At 31.0% G+C, this 15474-nt stretch overlaps 1 protein-coding gene across 1 annotated transcript in view; it reads left to right on the top strand.

Moving 5' to 3' along the window:
- LOC110282216 (uncharacterized) overlaps window positions 1–9733 on the top strand; it is a 190377-nt gene extending 180644 nt beyond the window's left edge. Inside the window, exons 2-3 of the mRNA XM_043042717.3 lie at window positions 3663–3777; window positions 5900–9733. Of these exons, the coding sequence (XP_042898651.2) occupies window positions 3678–3777; window positions 5900–9333 (3534 nt within the window). The 5' untranslated portion in view covers window positions 3663–3677 and the 3' untranslated portion in view covers window positions 9334–9733. The remainder of the gene's footprint in view (window positions 1–3662; window positions 3778–5899) is intronic.
- The last annotated feature ends 5741 nt before the right edge of the window (window positions 9734–15474 follow it).

The raw sequence follows: 15474 nt of genomic DNA, 5'->3' as shown, positions 1-15474 counted from the left end.
CGATCTGGCTTATCCCCAGAGTACCAGATATGTACTAGGGGAGTATTCCAGACTAGCTGGACGCCTTGCTTTCTAATGGAGTGAATTTCCGAGGATGTGAGTGCCAAACTTTCCGGCAGAGGTTCATTTGTGCCAAGTTTAGCCAGCGAGTCAGCGATCTCATTCCCGTACAGACCAACGTGGGACGGAATCCACTGCAAATAAATATCCCGCTTCACGGAAAGTTTACTGAGAAGTTGTAAGATTGCCGTTCCAGCCCTATCTCCCACTCTGGGCCATGCACTCAAATATTGGATAGAGCTTCTACTATCCGTTAGGATCCAGATAGGGTCCAGCAGCGAATCCTCTTTAATTGTGTGCAGTCCTGCCTCAATAGCAAGAAGCTCCGATCGGAAAACAGAACAAGAATCCGGGTTTCTCATTTTAATATTAATATCACCATCAGGTCTCTTGATGTAGACTCCACTTCCAGTACGACTCCGGTTGTCCCTGCTACCGTCTGTATAAACGCAGAGGCCCTCCTCTGAGATGTTGTTAATTATTTCTAGAGCCAGTTGTTTTAGCAATTCAGGAACGTCTGAATTTTTATTTGTGCTTAATGCCAAATCCGGACTGAAGTGTACTCTTGGAAGCCCACGTGAGGGGTCAAGGCAAGTCTTAAGGGAATGTTGTTCGACATCCTGGTGGACTGTATTTTGGGAAATTGCACGTGAAAAAGGGCTATCTCTTCTTAGTCTCTGATTATTGGTCCAAAGTAGGAGGTAGTCAGCTGTTCTGTGCTGGACCCCATAACTAAGTAGTTCACTAAAATATTTCACTAGACAATTCTCTCTTCTCATATTTAATGGCAGAAGGTAAATATTATAAATCAAAAATTACTTTGCATTTTAAAATTTTTAAAATAAACTACTACTTTTAAACATAAAAAAAACAATATATTACATTAAAATGAAAACAAATAATTAAATTGAATGTCTTTCAAAATAAATAATATATTAAAGTTGACTTAATTAAATATACTATTGTTAGATGTTTAAAATAAAATTCTATCGAAAATGTTTTTAATGTAACTATAAAGTCTCAATCTATTGCTTTAATTTAATTTTTATTAATATTTCTATAAATATTATTAAATTTAATATTATTTACTAAGTTTGTAAGTTATATTTAATAAATAAAATATTTTGAGTGCTCACATTTGAAAAAAAAAAATTACGCAAGCTAAAAAAAAAAAAAAGTTCTGAATAGCTCGTACGAAGAAGCATTTAACTGTTTCATTACTATATAATACGGGTGTTTTGTTGGAAAATTCAAATTAAAAGTAATAAAAATCAGTGCTTATCTTAAGATATTTCTCTTGTCTAGTTTAAAAATAATTCATTAAATGTTATGTTACTAATGTTCATTTCTTAGAAATGGGAACTAAGTATTAACTAATTTGATAATAGAAATATTAAATATCAACAAGTAAATCAAATATTATATTTAGAGCTCTTTCACTAATAAGTTATAGGAACTACGTATTAACTAATCCGATAATAGAAACATTAAATATCAATGGGAAGATAACAGGCATTCTACCAACTACTAACTACTTCGAATAACAGGCATTCTACCAAATCATTCAAATAATGCAATTTCGTGAAGACATTTAGACATTTTCTTATTAACTTTTCGAGAAAATCTTTTAACCAGAATAAACAAAATACCATTTCTTTCAATTATAACAAATAAAATAAATCATCTAATCGATGGAAGTTCTCCTGCTTTCGCTAGCATTGCTTTGGGGGTTTTGCACTAATATGCTAAACGCTTTACCTCACTTTAGATTAATATCTGGATTTGGAGTTTAGAGAGAAGAGAATAAGTTTTAAAGTTAAAAGTTCAGAAGATAAAAGTCAGAATACAAAGTATAAACTTCTGAAAAAAAAGTATAGATATTTATTACAAAAAGCACAGACAGTGAAATAAATTATTATTAAAGCCGAGAAAAAAGCATTTAAATAATTTATTTGAATTTTATTATTTTAATTCCCTGTTATATGCTGAATGCTTTACCTCACTTTGCAAAAATATTTAGATTTAGACTTAAAAACACAGAGAATAAGATTTAGTGTTGAAAGTATGAAGAGTGAAATAAATGTTTATTAAGGACGAGAAATAAGCACTCAAATAATTTATTTGAATTCTATAATTGTAATTTGCACTAATGTTTAGTTTTAGAGTTAAAAACAGGAAAACAAGATTTAGCGATAAAGTTAAAGTATTATTGTAATGCTAATTCTCGAAGAATAAAAGGATTATATATATATATATATATATATATATATATATATATATATATATATATATATATATATATATATATATATATATATATACCAATTTTGGGGGCGATTGAGTTTTGTTTTTAACGTTTCATTTAAACGTTCATAACGTTTATTATTTCATTCAGAAATGTATAGCGATTTGTTTATGAAATTGTATTTTTATATATCATTGACTTATGAAGTCTGTGTTTTTATAATTATTTAAAAATTTGTTTTCAATTGTCTAAATGCATGCACCATACGACAGTCTAAAAAAATATGTATTTCTTACTAGATAGTGCTTTAGAAAAGTTATAAGGCAACATTTATAAGGATTTATAAGGAGTAACCATCTAAAAGGATTTATAAAAAGCGAATTTTTTAAATTACTAGATTGAAAAGTATAAATTACCTTCGTTACAGATTTTTTTATGTTTTCTAACAGCTTTTTATTCTGAATATTGGACTGGAACCTAATATCGATTTTTAATAGCAGTTAGAAGTAACTTATTGGATAGTCAGTCACGTGCAACATTGAACGAATATCTTAAAGATGAGCTTCTGTCGCGAAGTTTTTTTCTTAAAAATATTATTTCTTATTAATTTTGCTGCTTGCATGATAGAAAATACTTACGGATTAAAAGCATATTAAATAGTTTCCAAAAAAACAGTTGGTCACCATTTTGCGGGAGCTTAATTTTTTTGTGAAAGAAAACACATAAATTGAATACACATAAACTGCAGTAAAAATTCTTTATTGACATGAGATGGCCCTAGTAAAATCTTGAACTTTGAAAGACGTACGTAAATAATTTCATTTAGTTAAATAATACAATAAAATTAGTTAAAACATTCACATTTATAAAAAAAAACCTCTAATTTAAGTGAGAAAAATTAGAACTTTGCAACAGCAGAAACCCTTTAAGATATTCACTCAAATCTGTCAAATGTTGCCCATTAACTACCAGAAAGAACAACTTTTGGAAGCTATTAAAATTCCACATGAAAAAAAAATTCTCAGCACACCCTACAAATAAAATTTAACGACTTTTAAACTATCACTTTTAAAATGCAGCACCAGACAAAAAGAATGAAAGAAAAAGAAGATTTTATTAAAACAACTGTTGATATATTTTAAACGTAAAATTAAAATGTATTTTATTCATGTTTTAAGTAAATACTTTTCAATACATATGCTAAATGTTAATACTATTATGTATTAAAAAATCAGTGATAAACCATTATAACTTCCTTTTTCTAAAACAAATGTAAATAAATTTTCCTATGATATATTTAAGGAACCTAAACTGGTCTGCATTTTGTGCTTAATTAGTTTTTTTTTTTTAATTTCAGACTGAAAGCTGAGTGATGGTGGTTCGATTGGTTCTCCTGCGCACATATTACTTCATTTGTTGCTTACTCATTGCATCTGGCAACGTGATTCCGCCATCAAACACCAAAACTTCTGGTAAATTTTCTTCTATGATGTAATAAATGGCATTTTTTAAATAACAAAATTTCAACTCTGCGATTTTTTGTTTAAAAATAGTAAAAACAATGACAAACATCTAATATAGGAAACTAATTTAATTTTCAAACTTAAGAATGAAGAGATTGTGATTCCATTGTAAAGAGATTGTAACAACTGGAAGCGTTAAGCTAGAAAAGTTTTATAAGGCAGTCAAAATATGGTTGGAAATAGGACTAATCCAGATTCTTTTGTGCATCGTTTTTGATAACTGTAAAAAATTTTAGTGTAACTTAACACCAAATACTGTGGCAACTACTTTACACCAAAAGCCGTTCTGTGGAACACTGCAGATAATTCCTTGATTTTAGATGTAGTGAAACACCAGGAAGGTTACTTTTCGCATCTTTTAGTATAATTAAATGCCTTCATTTTCGGTGCTCAGAATACCAAACGTTTTAATAACAGTAAGCTATAATACACGTAAGAATCAGCAAAGTCATTTTCATGATCCAATTTAAAGTGAGAATTATTAATTTAGAACGTGTATGTACACTTATTCTTAAAATCAAATTAGTTTGTAAATCAAAACTTCCCACTGCACAGAAATAGAGGCAAATTTAAATTAGACTTATCTGAATAGGAGTGGGTAGACAATGTATATTTTAATATTATTTAAAACAATTAACGGACATTTATAAATTAGAAAATAATTATCCTTATCATGAAATTAAAATCATACATAATTATTTTTTATTGACTAACTTTTGTTTTAGCAGTAGATATAAACGTAAACGACCTTAACAAATTCACTTCATCTTGTACTAGATAGTAAATAATCCACTGAAGATATTCTAAGTATGCCAAAATTGGAACTTATGGAAACAAACCAAAAAAACTCATGAATGGTGTGAATACGCGTGAGTTTGCAGTGAGCTTTTTCATTATAAGTGTTTAAAATTTAATTATAACCTTTAAACGGGATATGAATGCTCGATTTGATGTTATCTTATAAAGTGTTCCTTATCATACTAATTGTTCACCAACAAATTCGAAGAAATATTAAGCCATACTGCTTGAACGTTGCTTAAATAATAATGAATTACATTATTTTCCTTCCGTCATTTATTTCTGAGAATTTTTCTGTAAAACACTAAAAAGCTTTCTCCAACATGTACTGGATAGCACACCACAGATATCCATATGTTAGGCAATTGCCACAACAGATAAAGTTAATTTTGTTTCAAAAAGACGATTTCCACAACTGTCCCTTTCATATCTCACACTGTAAGAGATAACTTCTCAAAATTGAAACAGCATGTACTCATTTTTGATCTAAATGCGTGATCACAAAAGTGATATGAAGGGAGGATTGTGAGAGAGATATGTTCTTTGTCTTCCGACAGGATTCGAAAAAAGTTTTCTCCAAAATTGTAGTAGGATGCTCTAACCACCATAGTTGTACACCCTAGTCCATGGGGTAACTTAGAAGGCTTATATAATGGTCGCCTCAACGTCACATCACGCTATACATTCCATTCTCTTAAAAGTTTTTAAGATACAGCGAAATAAGCAAATAGTGAAATTAAGAGTGCCGATTTCCTGATTAAGCTACTTGGATCATGTTTTACAAATTGAAAACCTTTGCCCCATTGAAATTAGAAATTAGCACGTCATGATGTGTCATTGTGGCGGTAACTATATAAAGCTTTCTAACTCACTCTAGACTGGAATGTGTCACTATAGTAGTTAGAGCTTTTTATTACAAATCGAATTTTGATTCGAATCATGCCGGCAGCCAGTGAATAGGAATTGAACTCAGCTCAACATATATATATCCATAATCGAACTCCTAAGTGTACCGCAGTTTTGATTCAAAAAATTTGAAAGTAATATCTTTAGCTAATAGTAAAGGGGTAAACCCTTTGCATCATGCATTTTTTCATTAAAAAAATTTATAACACTTTGTGTCATGAAGACCACAAGGTTTTTTTTCTTATTTTTATTCATTTCAAATAGAATGAGCCATATACGTTTATAGCGAAGATTACAGAACACCCTGTTATCAAAACAATGTTTCTCTTTTTAACATTAAATTTAATTAATTCTTTTTTTGTTTCAGACCAAAAGAGCAATAACAACGCTACTAAAGACTCAATAGAAAATACAACTACAGAAGTGAAGGAAGCTCAAAGTGTGAATTTAAAGACAGTTTCACGTAGTAGAAGAAGTAATCTAAATTCTAACTTCAATGAACAGTTTAATATTAATGCAGGAGAAAATGCAGCTTTTAATTCTGCTTTTCGATATAACGATCAAATTATGCGAAAGTTGTTAAAGACTCATTCCCCAAACCCTGCCAGATCACATTTTTTCTTTAATCTCATAACGCCTTTAGATCGCAGAGCAACGCGGTACAACAGTTGGGATGACCACTCGGTGATGCACTTTGGTAAAAGGTCAGTGTCCGAGAAAGAGAGTGATGAAAGTTTAACAGACGAAAAGTCGTTATATGAACCTGATCCTAACATTTCCAAAGAAGACGAGGATTCAAAAGATATAGAAGAACTGGGAAACATAAAAAGAGGTACAGATTCTTGGATGGACCATAATGTAATGCACTTCGGAAAGCGTGATGATGAAGTTCTAAATGGAGAAGTTAGTCCTTTTGCAGAAACGCTTGATGAAGAGAAAAAATCAGAAGACGCTTGGCATAATATGATGAACTTCGGAAAAAAATCCGAAAATCCGTGGAATGATCACAATACAATGCACTTTGGAAAAAAAGATGATCCCTGGCATAGTATGATGAGCTTTGGAAAGAAATCAGAAAATCCCTGGAATGATCACAATACGATGCACTTTGGAAAGAGAGAAGATCCATGGCATAGTATGATGAGCTTTGGAAAGAAATCAGAAAATCCTTGGAATGATCACAATACGATGCACTTTGGCAAGAGAGAAGATCCCTGGCACAGTATGATGAGCTTTGGAAAGAAATCAGAAAATCCCTGGAATGATCACAATACGATGCACTTTGGAAAGAGAGAAGATCCATGGCATAGTATGATGAGCTTCGGAAAGAAATCAGAAAACCCTTGGAATGATCACAATACGTTGCACTTTGGAAAAAAAGAAGATCCTTGGCACAATATGATGAGCTTCGGAAAGAAATCGGAAAATCCATGGAATGATCATAATACAATGCATTTCGGCAAGCGAGATGATGAGTTTCAACACAATATGATGAGTTTCGGGAAAAAATCCGAAAATCCGTGGAATGATCATAATACAATGCATTTTGGGAAAAAAGATGATCCTTGGCACAGTATGATGAGCTTTGGAAAGAAATCGGAAAATCCCTGGAATGATCACAATACGATGCACTTTGGAAAGAGAGAAGATCCATGGCACAATATGATGAGCTTTGGGAAGAAATCGGAAAATCCATGGAATGATCATAATACAATGCATTTCGGCAAGCGAGATGATGAGTTTCAACACAATATGATGAGTTTCGGGAAAAAATCCGAAAATCCGTGGAATGATCACAATACAATGCATTTCGGTAAAAAAGATGACCCATGGCATAGTATGATGAGTTTTGGCAAAAAATCAGAAAATCCTTGGAATGACCACAACACAATGCATTTTGGAAAGAGAGACGATCCGTGGCATAGTATGATGAGTTTTGGAAAGAGATCGGAAGCTTTTTGGAATGATCATAACACAATGCATTTTGGCAAACGGGAAGATCCTTGGCACAGTATGATGAGTTTCGGAAAGAAATCTCTTACTGATCAAAAAGGAAATATTATCAGCAGAGAAACCATATTGACGACTGAGAATAACACTGATGATCACTCTGAAACTGACACCGATGAAATAAACAATTCAGCACCTATCAGTGAAATGAAATCAATGAACAAACGATCGATTCACCCCTTAGAAAGTGATAGAAAACAACCAAAGACAACAAAAATGCAATACGAAACTCCAACAAATGTCAAATATTTAGTAATTGATGATAAATCGAGTAAAAAAGACGAGCAGAATAATTCAGAGTTTAAAGCGCATGACCAATTAAAATCTGAAGACCAGCAAAATTTTGAAAAAAAATCCAAACTTTGGGAATCACACAATGCGATTAATTTCGGAAAAATAGATCCTCCGTTTGATGCACATAACATGTACATAACACCAAGTCTAAAAAATAGATTAAAACAAAAACCCAAAAATTCATTTGGAAGAAATGGTAATTTCAAATTAACACCAAATACCCAAAACAAAGGAATGAACCTGGTAGGTACTGAAAAGAAATTACTTCTGAAAAAAAGGTCTGTGGAGGAAATCATGCCTGCCGAAAAAAACTTTGATAACGAAGACGAAACAGGTCTTCAACAATCAGGGTCACTAAATTCCCGAGAAGAATTTCCTGAACCATTTCTTCAGTTTGGTAAAAGATCACCTGATGATAATGATGCTACTGATGATAAAAAGTTTGTACCTTGGGATATATTATATCTAACTGCTCTTGAACAAAAAAGAGACCCTTGGGAATCACATAATACACTACACTTTGGAAAAAGATTCGATCCTTGGGATTTGCATAACACTATGCATTTTGGAAAGAAGTCGGATCCCTGGAATTATCATAATACAATGCATTTTGGGAAAAAGAAAGATCCATGGGAAAACCATAATACAATGCATTTTGGAAAGAGATCTGATCCATGGCAATCACATAATACGATGCATTTTGGTAAAAGATCTGATCCATGGCAATTGCATAACACAATGCACTTTGGTAAAAAATCTGATCCTTGGGACGCACACAATACAATGCATTTTGGAAAAAGATTTGATCCGTGGCAGTCACACAATACCATGCATTTTGGCAAAAAGTCAGACCCATGGCAATCTCACAACACCATGCATTTTGGAAAAAAGTCAGATCCCTGGGAAAATCATAATACTCTGCACTTTGGAAAAAGAGATTCGGATGAATTTCCAGATTATGCCGATTACACAAACAATCCTGAATTTGAACTTGACTTGAACGATCCAACTTCTATTCTAAATCCCATTGTTCTCAGTGACAAAAATTCTTTAACATCGTTAGAAAATGAATCCAACATGATAGCGAAGTTGTTGCGGTCCAGAATGAATGAAGATTTTCCTGAAGATCCGACTGCAGAAGATTTACTTTTTAAGTTGCTTGAAAATGCTGACAAATTATCAAAAAGTGATCTGCCTGGTGTTGCCACAGAACAGAAGCAAGAACAAATGTCCGGAACAGAATCAGATCGAAACGGACCAAGATTAGTAGAAATCGAAAATGTTCCAAACCGACTAAAGAGCGACCAGCCTGTAGGCCGAAGTCCCGACAAACGATACCTGATTCCATTTCAAGGTCCAAAATCAATTGTGTATCCGCATGCTTGGCTGGTGTCTCAAATCAGAAGGTCCGTTCCATCTAGTAGACAATTCGATCTGAGAGTGGCAGAGAAAAAGGAAGACCCTATAAATTCTTATATGCATTTTGGTAGACGTTAGTTTTTCTTGAAGAAGACAATTTTATTTTTTTCAATTAATTACATAAAATTTAAACTGATACCAGTTAAAGAAAATAAGTGGCAATAAATAAAGAGCCATATTAAAAACCCGAACCAAAATAAATTATGAAATAGTACTTAATTAAGAGCTGACATATCAATAAAGAACAAAGGCAAATTTTTTTTCCATTTATTTATTTCTGTGATGATGAATTTTAATGACACGAAAAGAATTGTAAATGTTACTTTCCATATGTTCATCAATTATATTTTATGAATAATTATAGGGATAAATATATTTCTTGGCATAGATAATCCCATTGTACAAACCAAAATAACTTACAGTTCTCAAATACACTTTATTGTGTTTCAAAATAATAAAATCATATTATTAGAACAAATCTGTATGAATAATCTTTACCTCATTTAATAAATCTAACGAGAGGTGTTTTGAAATTCAGTCTTATAATTGCAGCATATTTTTATTTAAGCATTTCCTTGAACAAAATTAAAATATAATAAAACAGCAATCAACGCAACGGTCTTGTCTATAAAATATAGATAATACATTATTTCTATGAGAATTTAATGAGAGTGATTTTATTTTGTGTGGTTATGCTAAGTTTAAAAAAAAAATCTAGTCTAATATAAACTAAGAAAATAGACTACTAGACTGCAGATTAAGGAATTGTGAGGAATTGTGTTATGAGGATTAAAGACTAAAACTGAGAAACACTGAATGATCCAAAGAAAAAATCGAAAATCTCTTTTTTGTTGTAATTGTTGTGAAAAGACATCTTAAGATATCTTAAATTATTCGGGACAAAATTTTTGAAAAATAAATATTTTTCACAACATTATTGCAATTTATATTGTATATTAATTTAAATAAACATATTTAATAGAGAAAATTTTAATATACAGGAAATTTTTTGTTTAAAGAGTATTTTTTAGATAATTTTAATGAAAATAACTCATTAACGGAAAACACTCTACACAAAAAACTATTGTACATGCAGCTATCAAACTTTTTGAGCCGTTTCGTATAACCCTCTGAAGTGTTATGAACCTCAACTTAAATGATAGCATGAAATTAAAAAAAATTATGGAGTGTTAAGCATATTTTTCAATTTTTTTTCACATTTTCTTCACATTATCTACTGCAAAATATCCCATAAAACAAAAAATAATACAGTTATCTGAATTCTGGAGGTCTGTTACATAACCACCAATACAAGAAACAATCTCTGAAAGTTTGAAGACAAATTTATAATTAGTTGAGTTATCTTGTTTTCCGTAGACAAAAAACAGCAAAATTGTCATTTTGAGAAAAACACAATTAAAGTTTATAATTACATTTTTTCTAAAAACTATGAATGTTTGTCAGTAGGAAGTTATTATATTTTATAGGGGGCACATTCCTTCACACATTTTCTTAGTTTTATTTAACGTAGCGATATTTTAACGTATTATTTAGCGATATTTTAAAGTATTTAGTGAATAACATCAAAAGTCTACTACTTATAAAGCATTTAACACAGGAACAATTTTTTATTAAACAACCATCTTACTGTATTTTCACACTTTAATATATATGTCTAAATATAGTTTTTATTAATAATTAGAAGTAAAAAATATTTTTTATAATATTTATAATAGCTCAAATCTAGAATTTTCTTCTAAATGCAATTTGTTATCATAGCAAACCGGACAACATAATGAAGCTAATATCACCATTAGGATCTCAATATCAATTATTCAATTGCCACACAGATTGTTTTTATCCAAAGGCATCAGTTCTTTATTGACATCCATAGAAATCGATAATTTTGAAGAGCTTGAAGTAATAGATTCATCTGCTTTACACAATTTTGAATAAATGGTATAATCAACTTTACTCAAATCATCGCTTTTGGTGGCATGTTGATTACCGTAATATTTACGTTTCTTAGATCGAGAAGTACGTCCTTTACCCATTTCAATAAATTCATCAAAATAAATAACAAATTTTTTTGAAAGAAATCAATAAATTTCTTCAAAACAAATCAAAATCAAGATATAGAAAGTACGCTTCAAATGTAAACAAACAATCAGAAAATATGCTAACTTTTCATGTTACCCACAAACAGTAACCACGAAACGTAAAATCTAATTAAAATATAATTCAGATTATTAGCCGTGAGTTTAAGAGCTTTTAAAAATTAAATATCTAAGAAAAATAAAGACACAAATAGAAATGGATCCGAAACTATTACCTACTACCGGCTTCATTTTTGTAATTTCCGGTAAGTTGGACAGCTGTCATCTGTTACTAAAATAGCTATAACTAAAGTTCTGCTTGACGTGCATTCAAAAACAAAACAGTTTTTAAAACTAGAAAAATTGGGCATTATTATAAAACAATAAAATAAAAAAGTGATTTTTCGTGAAAATCCTCTTTTTTAAGGTCGTCGGATACCTAGTGGCAACTTCAATAGTAGATAATTGCTCAAAAAATATAAATAAATAAATGTGCTATGTCATACAGAGCAAAGTGGAGAATGCTAAAAATGCCAGAGACGAGACAAGCATTATATATATATATATATATATATATATATATATATATATATATATATATATATATATATATATATATATATATATATATATATGAAGAGAGAGAGAGATAATTTTTACATCAACTGGAAAAATTTAAGCATGTTGTAATACATTACACAAATAATAATTATATGTTTAAAAATAATAATGTCAGAAACTTGAACACTTAAAGAAAGATAGATATCTACATTTTTAAGCAGACACGGTCACTTTCCCGATACTAAGTGGTCCGACGAATATATTTTTGCTCAATGTACGTGTATGCCCGACTGGTACATTTTACCGACCATTTTTTCGGCAGCGGGAATATAAGTGTAGGAATATGCATAGATTTTCTTCAATGGCAATGGAAATTTCCTTGTTGCCAATAGTTTAGTTTTTTTCAACCCGTTCAGAACCGGTTTCACGTGTATGTGATGACAAAGATTCTTCGTCATCGGCCCACGATACCATAGATAAAATGAGCCTTTCTGACACTTGCCGCCAAAGATCATACGAAAGTGATCTTAATAGGATACATTCGTGTTATATCTCGTTTAAAGGTGCATGCGAACTCTTTAGTGCGTATAAACTCAGAGCATGCGAAGCTGGCAAAGCGCTTCTTTCTCCATCTACTTGTCTTGAAGGGGTTAATAAAGCCTAGTTTCTGATTATTCGTAGTAATTTTTCGAAAATCTCATTATCATAAATATTTTATAACACCATTTTAGATTTTAGTTATTTTTTATCATCATAAAAGGGCACACTATTATTCATACGATTTTTTACTTATTTTTTAAAATTATTATTTAAGCTTACTATGTAATTAATAACTATTATTAATATTCAAAAGCAAATTAATGTAATATAGGATAAAGTCTGGCTAGTAAACCATCAGGTGACTTAGCCGCGCAAAGATAATTGACAAACAGCGTTAAGAAATCGAGTTCTAATTCATATGTACCAGACCCATTATGTGTTAATTAACAATCCAAAGGAAAAGAAATGAAAAACACTGAAGGACCAATGGTCAGAAGTTTTTTTGTCTCTTGAACAGTTTATTTTGTATCTTCAGCTTGTCCCAGTCTTCGTTCGCAGTTCAAAACAGGGTATACAGTAAAACAAATGAAAAATGCTCCGAATAATAACTTAGCAATTTATTTCAACAGACGAAAACGATATATCTTTTCAAAAATAGCTCAGGAAGAGGATTCAATTGTAAGACAAATTACTCACCGCAGTCAGGACTATGAAGAAAGATACCAATCAAAGATCTCAAGAAAAATACCAATCAAAAGGCATTAGAATTAAATAAAGCACAACGAATTTTATGATTAAAGTCTTTAAAATGAATTAAAAAAGTGAAGATCTCACCTTAAAACTGAAAACAGAAAATGACTTCATATTACTCTATGATATAGCAATCCACCATAAAAATAGCTAACTTTTCTTTCGAAGTTAATTGCGCCCATGTTATCCAACTAAACTTTTAGAAAAAAAATAAAGATAGACGATTGCATTGTTTATCGTTTTTGGTAATGGACGTTACTCACCGATTTCATGCTAAACAAAGCTAGTAAAGAAGTAATCACGTCACACATTAGAGGTTCCTACACTGGATCTACTAGTATAATTCGTAATAGAGGCTGACTATTGTCTTAACGGGATCAATAAATTATTTTATGAGATAATTATATTATTTTTGCAGTGCACTGAAAAAACAAATTTAGAGTTATCAAAATAATAAAATATTTTCAAAACAAAAGTCATTTCTTTGCTAAATCAATGATCAGTAGACAAAATTAAAATCAAATAAATAAGTAATACAAATTACATTTAATTACCTTTACTCAAATCATGAGCTCGTCGTATCCTAAATTGTGGCCATTTTATTTACTAACGTTATGTACTAATGTTGCGTAAAACCACTAATTGATTCGAAATTGAACCTTTAAATATTCTAATTAATCAGTAATTGCTAATGTGGGTTAATTCCACCAAAAAAGTCCCCCACGAAGGCTTGTTTACCCCTAATGCTTCATTGTGGGGTTTGTATTCTGGTTTCGGTTCAATATTTCAAGGTTATGAAGTTTAACATAGATACTCGTTACCAGTTATAAAATAAAATAAAACTAATTAGTGAAGATGATAATTTAACTCTCAACATTGTCTCCCTTCTATAAAATTAAGTATGCAGTTTTAAATGTGAATCTTTGAAAAGTCGTTTTTTTTTTATTTCTTAGTACCTATTCAATCAATATCATTCCAATTTTTCATCACAAAATTTTTACCATTTTAGCTCGCATAGTCAGCATAATGTAAAACTGCCTATACCATACAATACAAAATATTTCTACTCATCCTTGATCTGAAATAAAAATAATCAAAATCAAAATATCTTGCATAAAACTGAGTGAAATAATTTCTCACGAAATGTTTCCAATAAAACAATTGATTTTAGAGATGGAGAGAAAAATTCTAAACATAAAAATGCATTAAAAAATTAGGTCCTCATTTTTACTTCGTGCTTACCCTTAATATTACTTTGGGGGAAAATTTTAATTTATTGAAAAACCTATAACCTCGTATGTTTTTAAAGAAAAGTTTTCAGCGTGCCTGATTTAGCAACTTAAAAATATATAACCCTTGATCAAAAGGATTCAAATTTGATCAAAATGTTCTCGTGAGTCTTATTAAGAGAAAAAAGACATTCATTGAAAAGAAAATCATAAGAAAAAAAAAGACATCTGCACTCACTACGAAGTAGCACCACATTAAAAGCAGATTAAATCTTTTTAAAAAATATCAATAGCATTCTTTTAAATCATTTTATTAAAAGATGTGAAATGTGTAACTTGCAGTGAAAATGAAAGTACCTGTACAAAAATTTAAAGTATTTTTGAGGTTCATCTAAGGTTGTTTGGTGGTGTTAAGGTAGATTTGATGTTTAATTAAAGTTGATTTCAAAAACAACCATAAAAAAAGCAACTTCCCGAGGCTTATAATCAAGATGTTTTTTTTTTCCAATGGCAGCACTGAATTTGAATCTTTGCCTATATTACACCAGACTTGTTGCTCATTTCGCGTTACCCAGTGGACACCTGTGAACCAAAGTCACGGAGGCGAGCAACATTGCCCACGCCACACTGCCACAAACTCGTTTATAGGGTGGGCCACATTCACACATCATACACACACACAACAGAGGACAGCACAAAGAGAGATAGAAACATCCATGCCCAGAGCGGGATTCGAACCCGCAGCCTATGGCTTCGCAGTCAGGCACGCTAACCGCTCGGCCACCTGGCCAGCGTATAATCAAGATGTATAAAGTTGTTTCATTCACGCTTGAGGTTGACAGAAACCTACTTCAGTGTAACCAGCTAGAGAGGTTGTTTTTTAGAGGCACATGTAATTTTTTCTACACTTCAAGCAAATAAATATATTTGAGGTGTGAATAATTTCACCCGTTTTTTACCAAAAATATAGCTGAGCTATTCACGGCGTCAATTTTATGAGGTGTAAAAGTGGTTGAAATTAAGGTTTATTGATGAGGATATTT

The sequence above is a fragment of the Parasteatoda tepidariorum genome, chromosome 1, assembly GCF_982258835.1.
Source record: "Parasteatoda tepidariorum strain Cologne lab strain chromosome 1, Ptep-v5.0, whole genome shotgun sequence".
Taxonomy (NCBI): domain Eukaryota; kingdom Metazoa; phylum Arthropoda; class Arachnida; order Araneae; family Theridiidae; genus Parasteatoda; species Parasteatoda tepidariorum.
The sequence above is the reverse complement of the archived record's forward strand: the minus strand, read 5'-3'. Positions and strand labels throughout refer to the sequence as shown.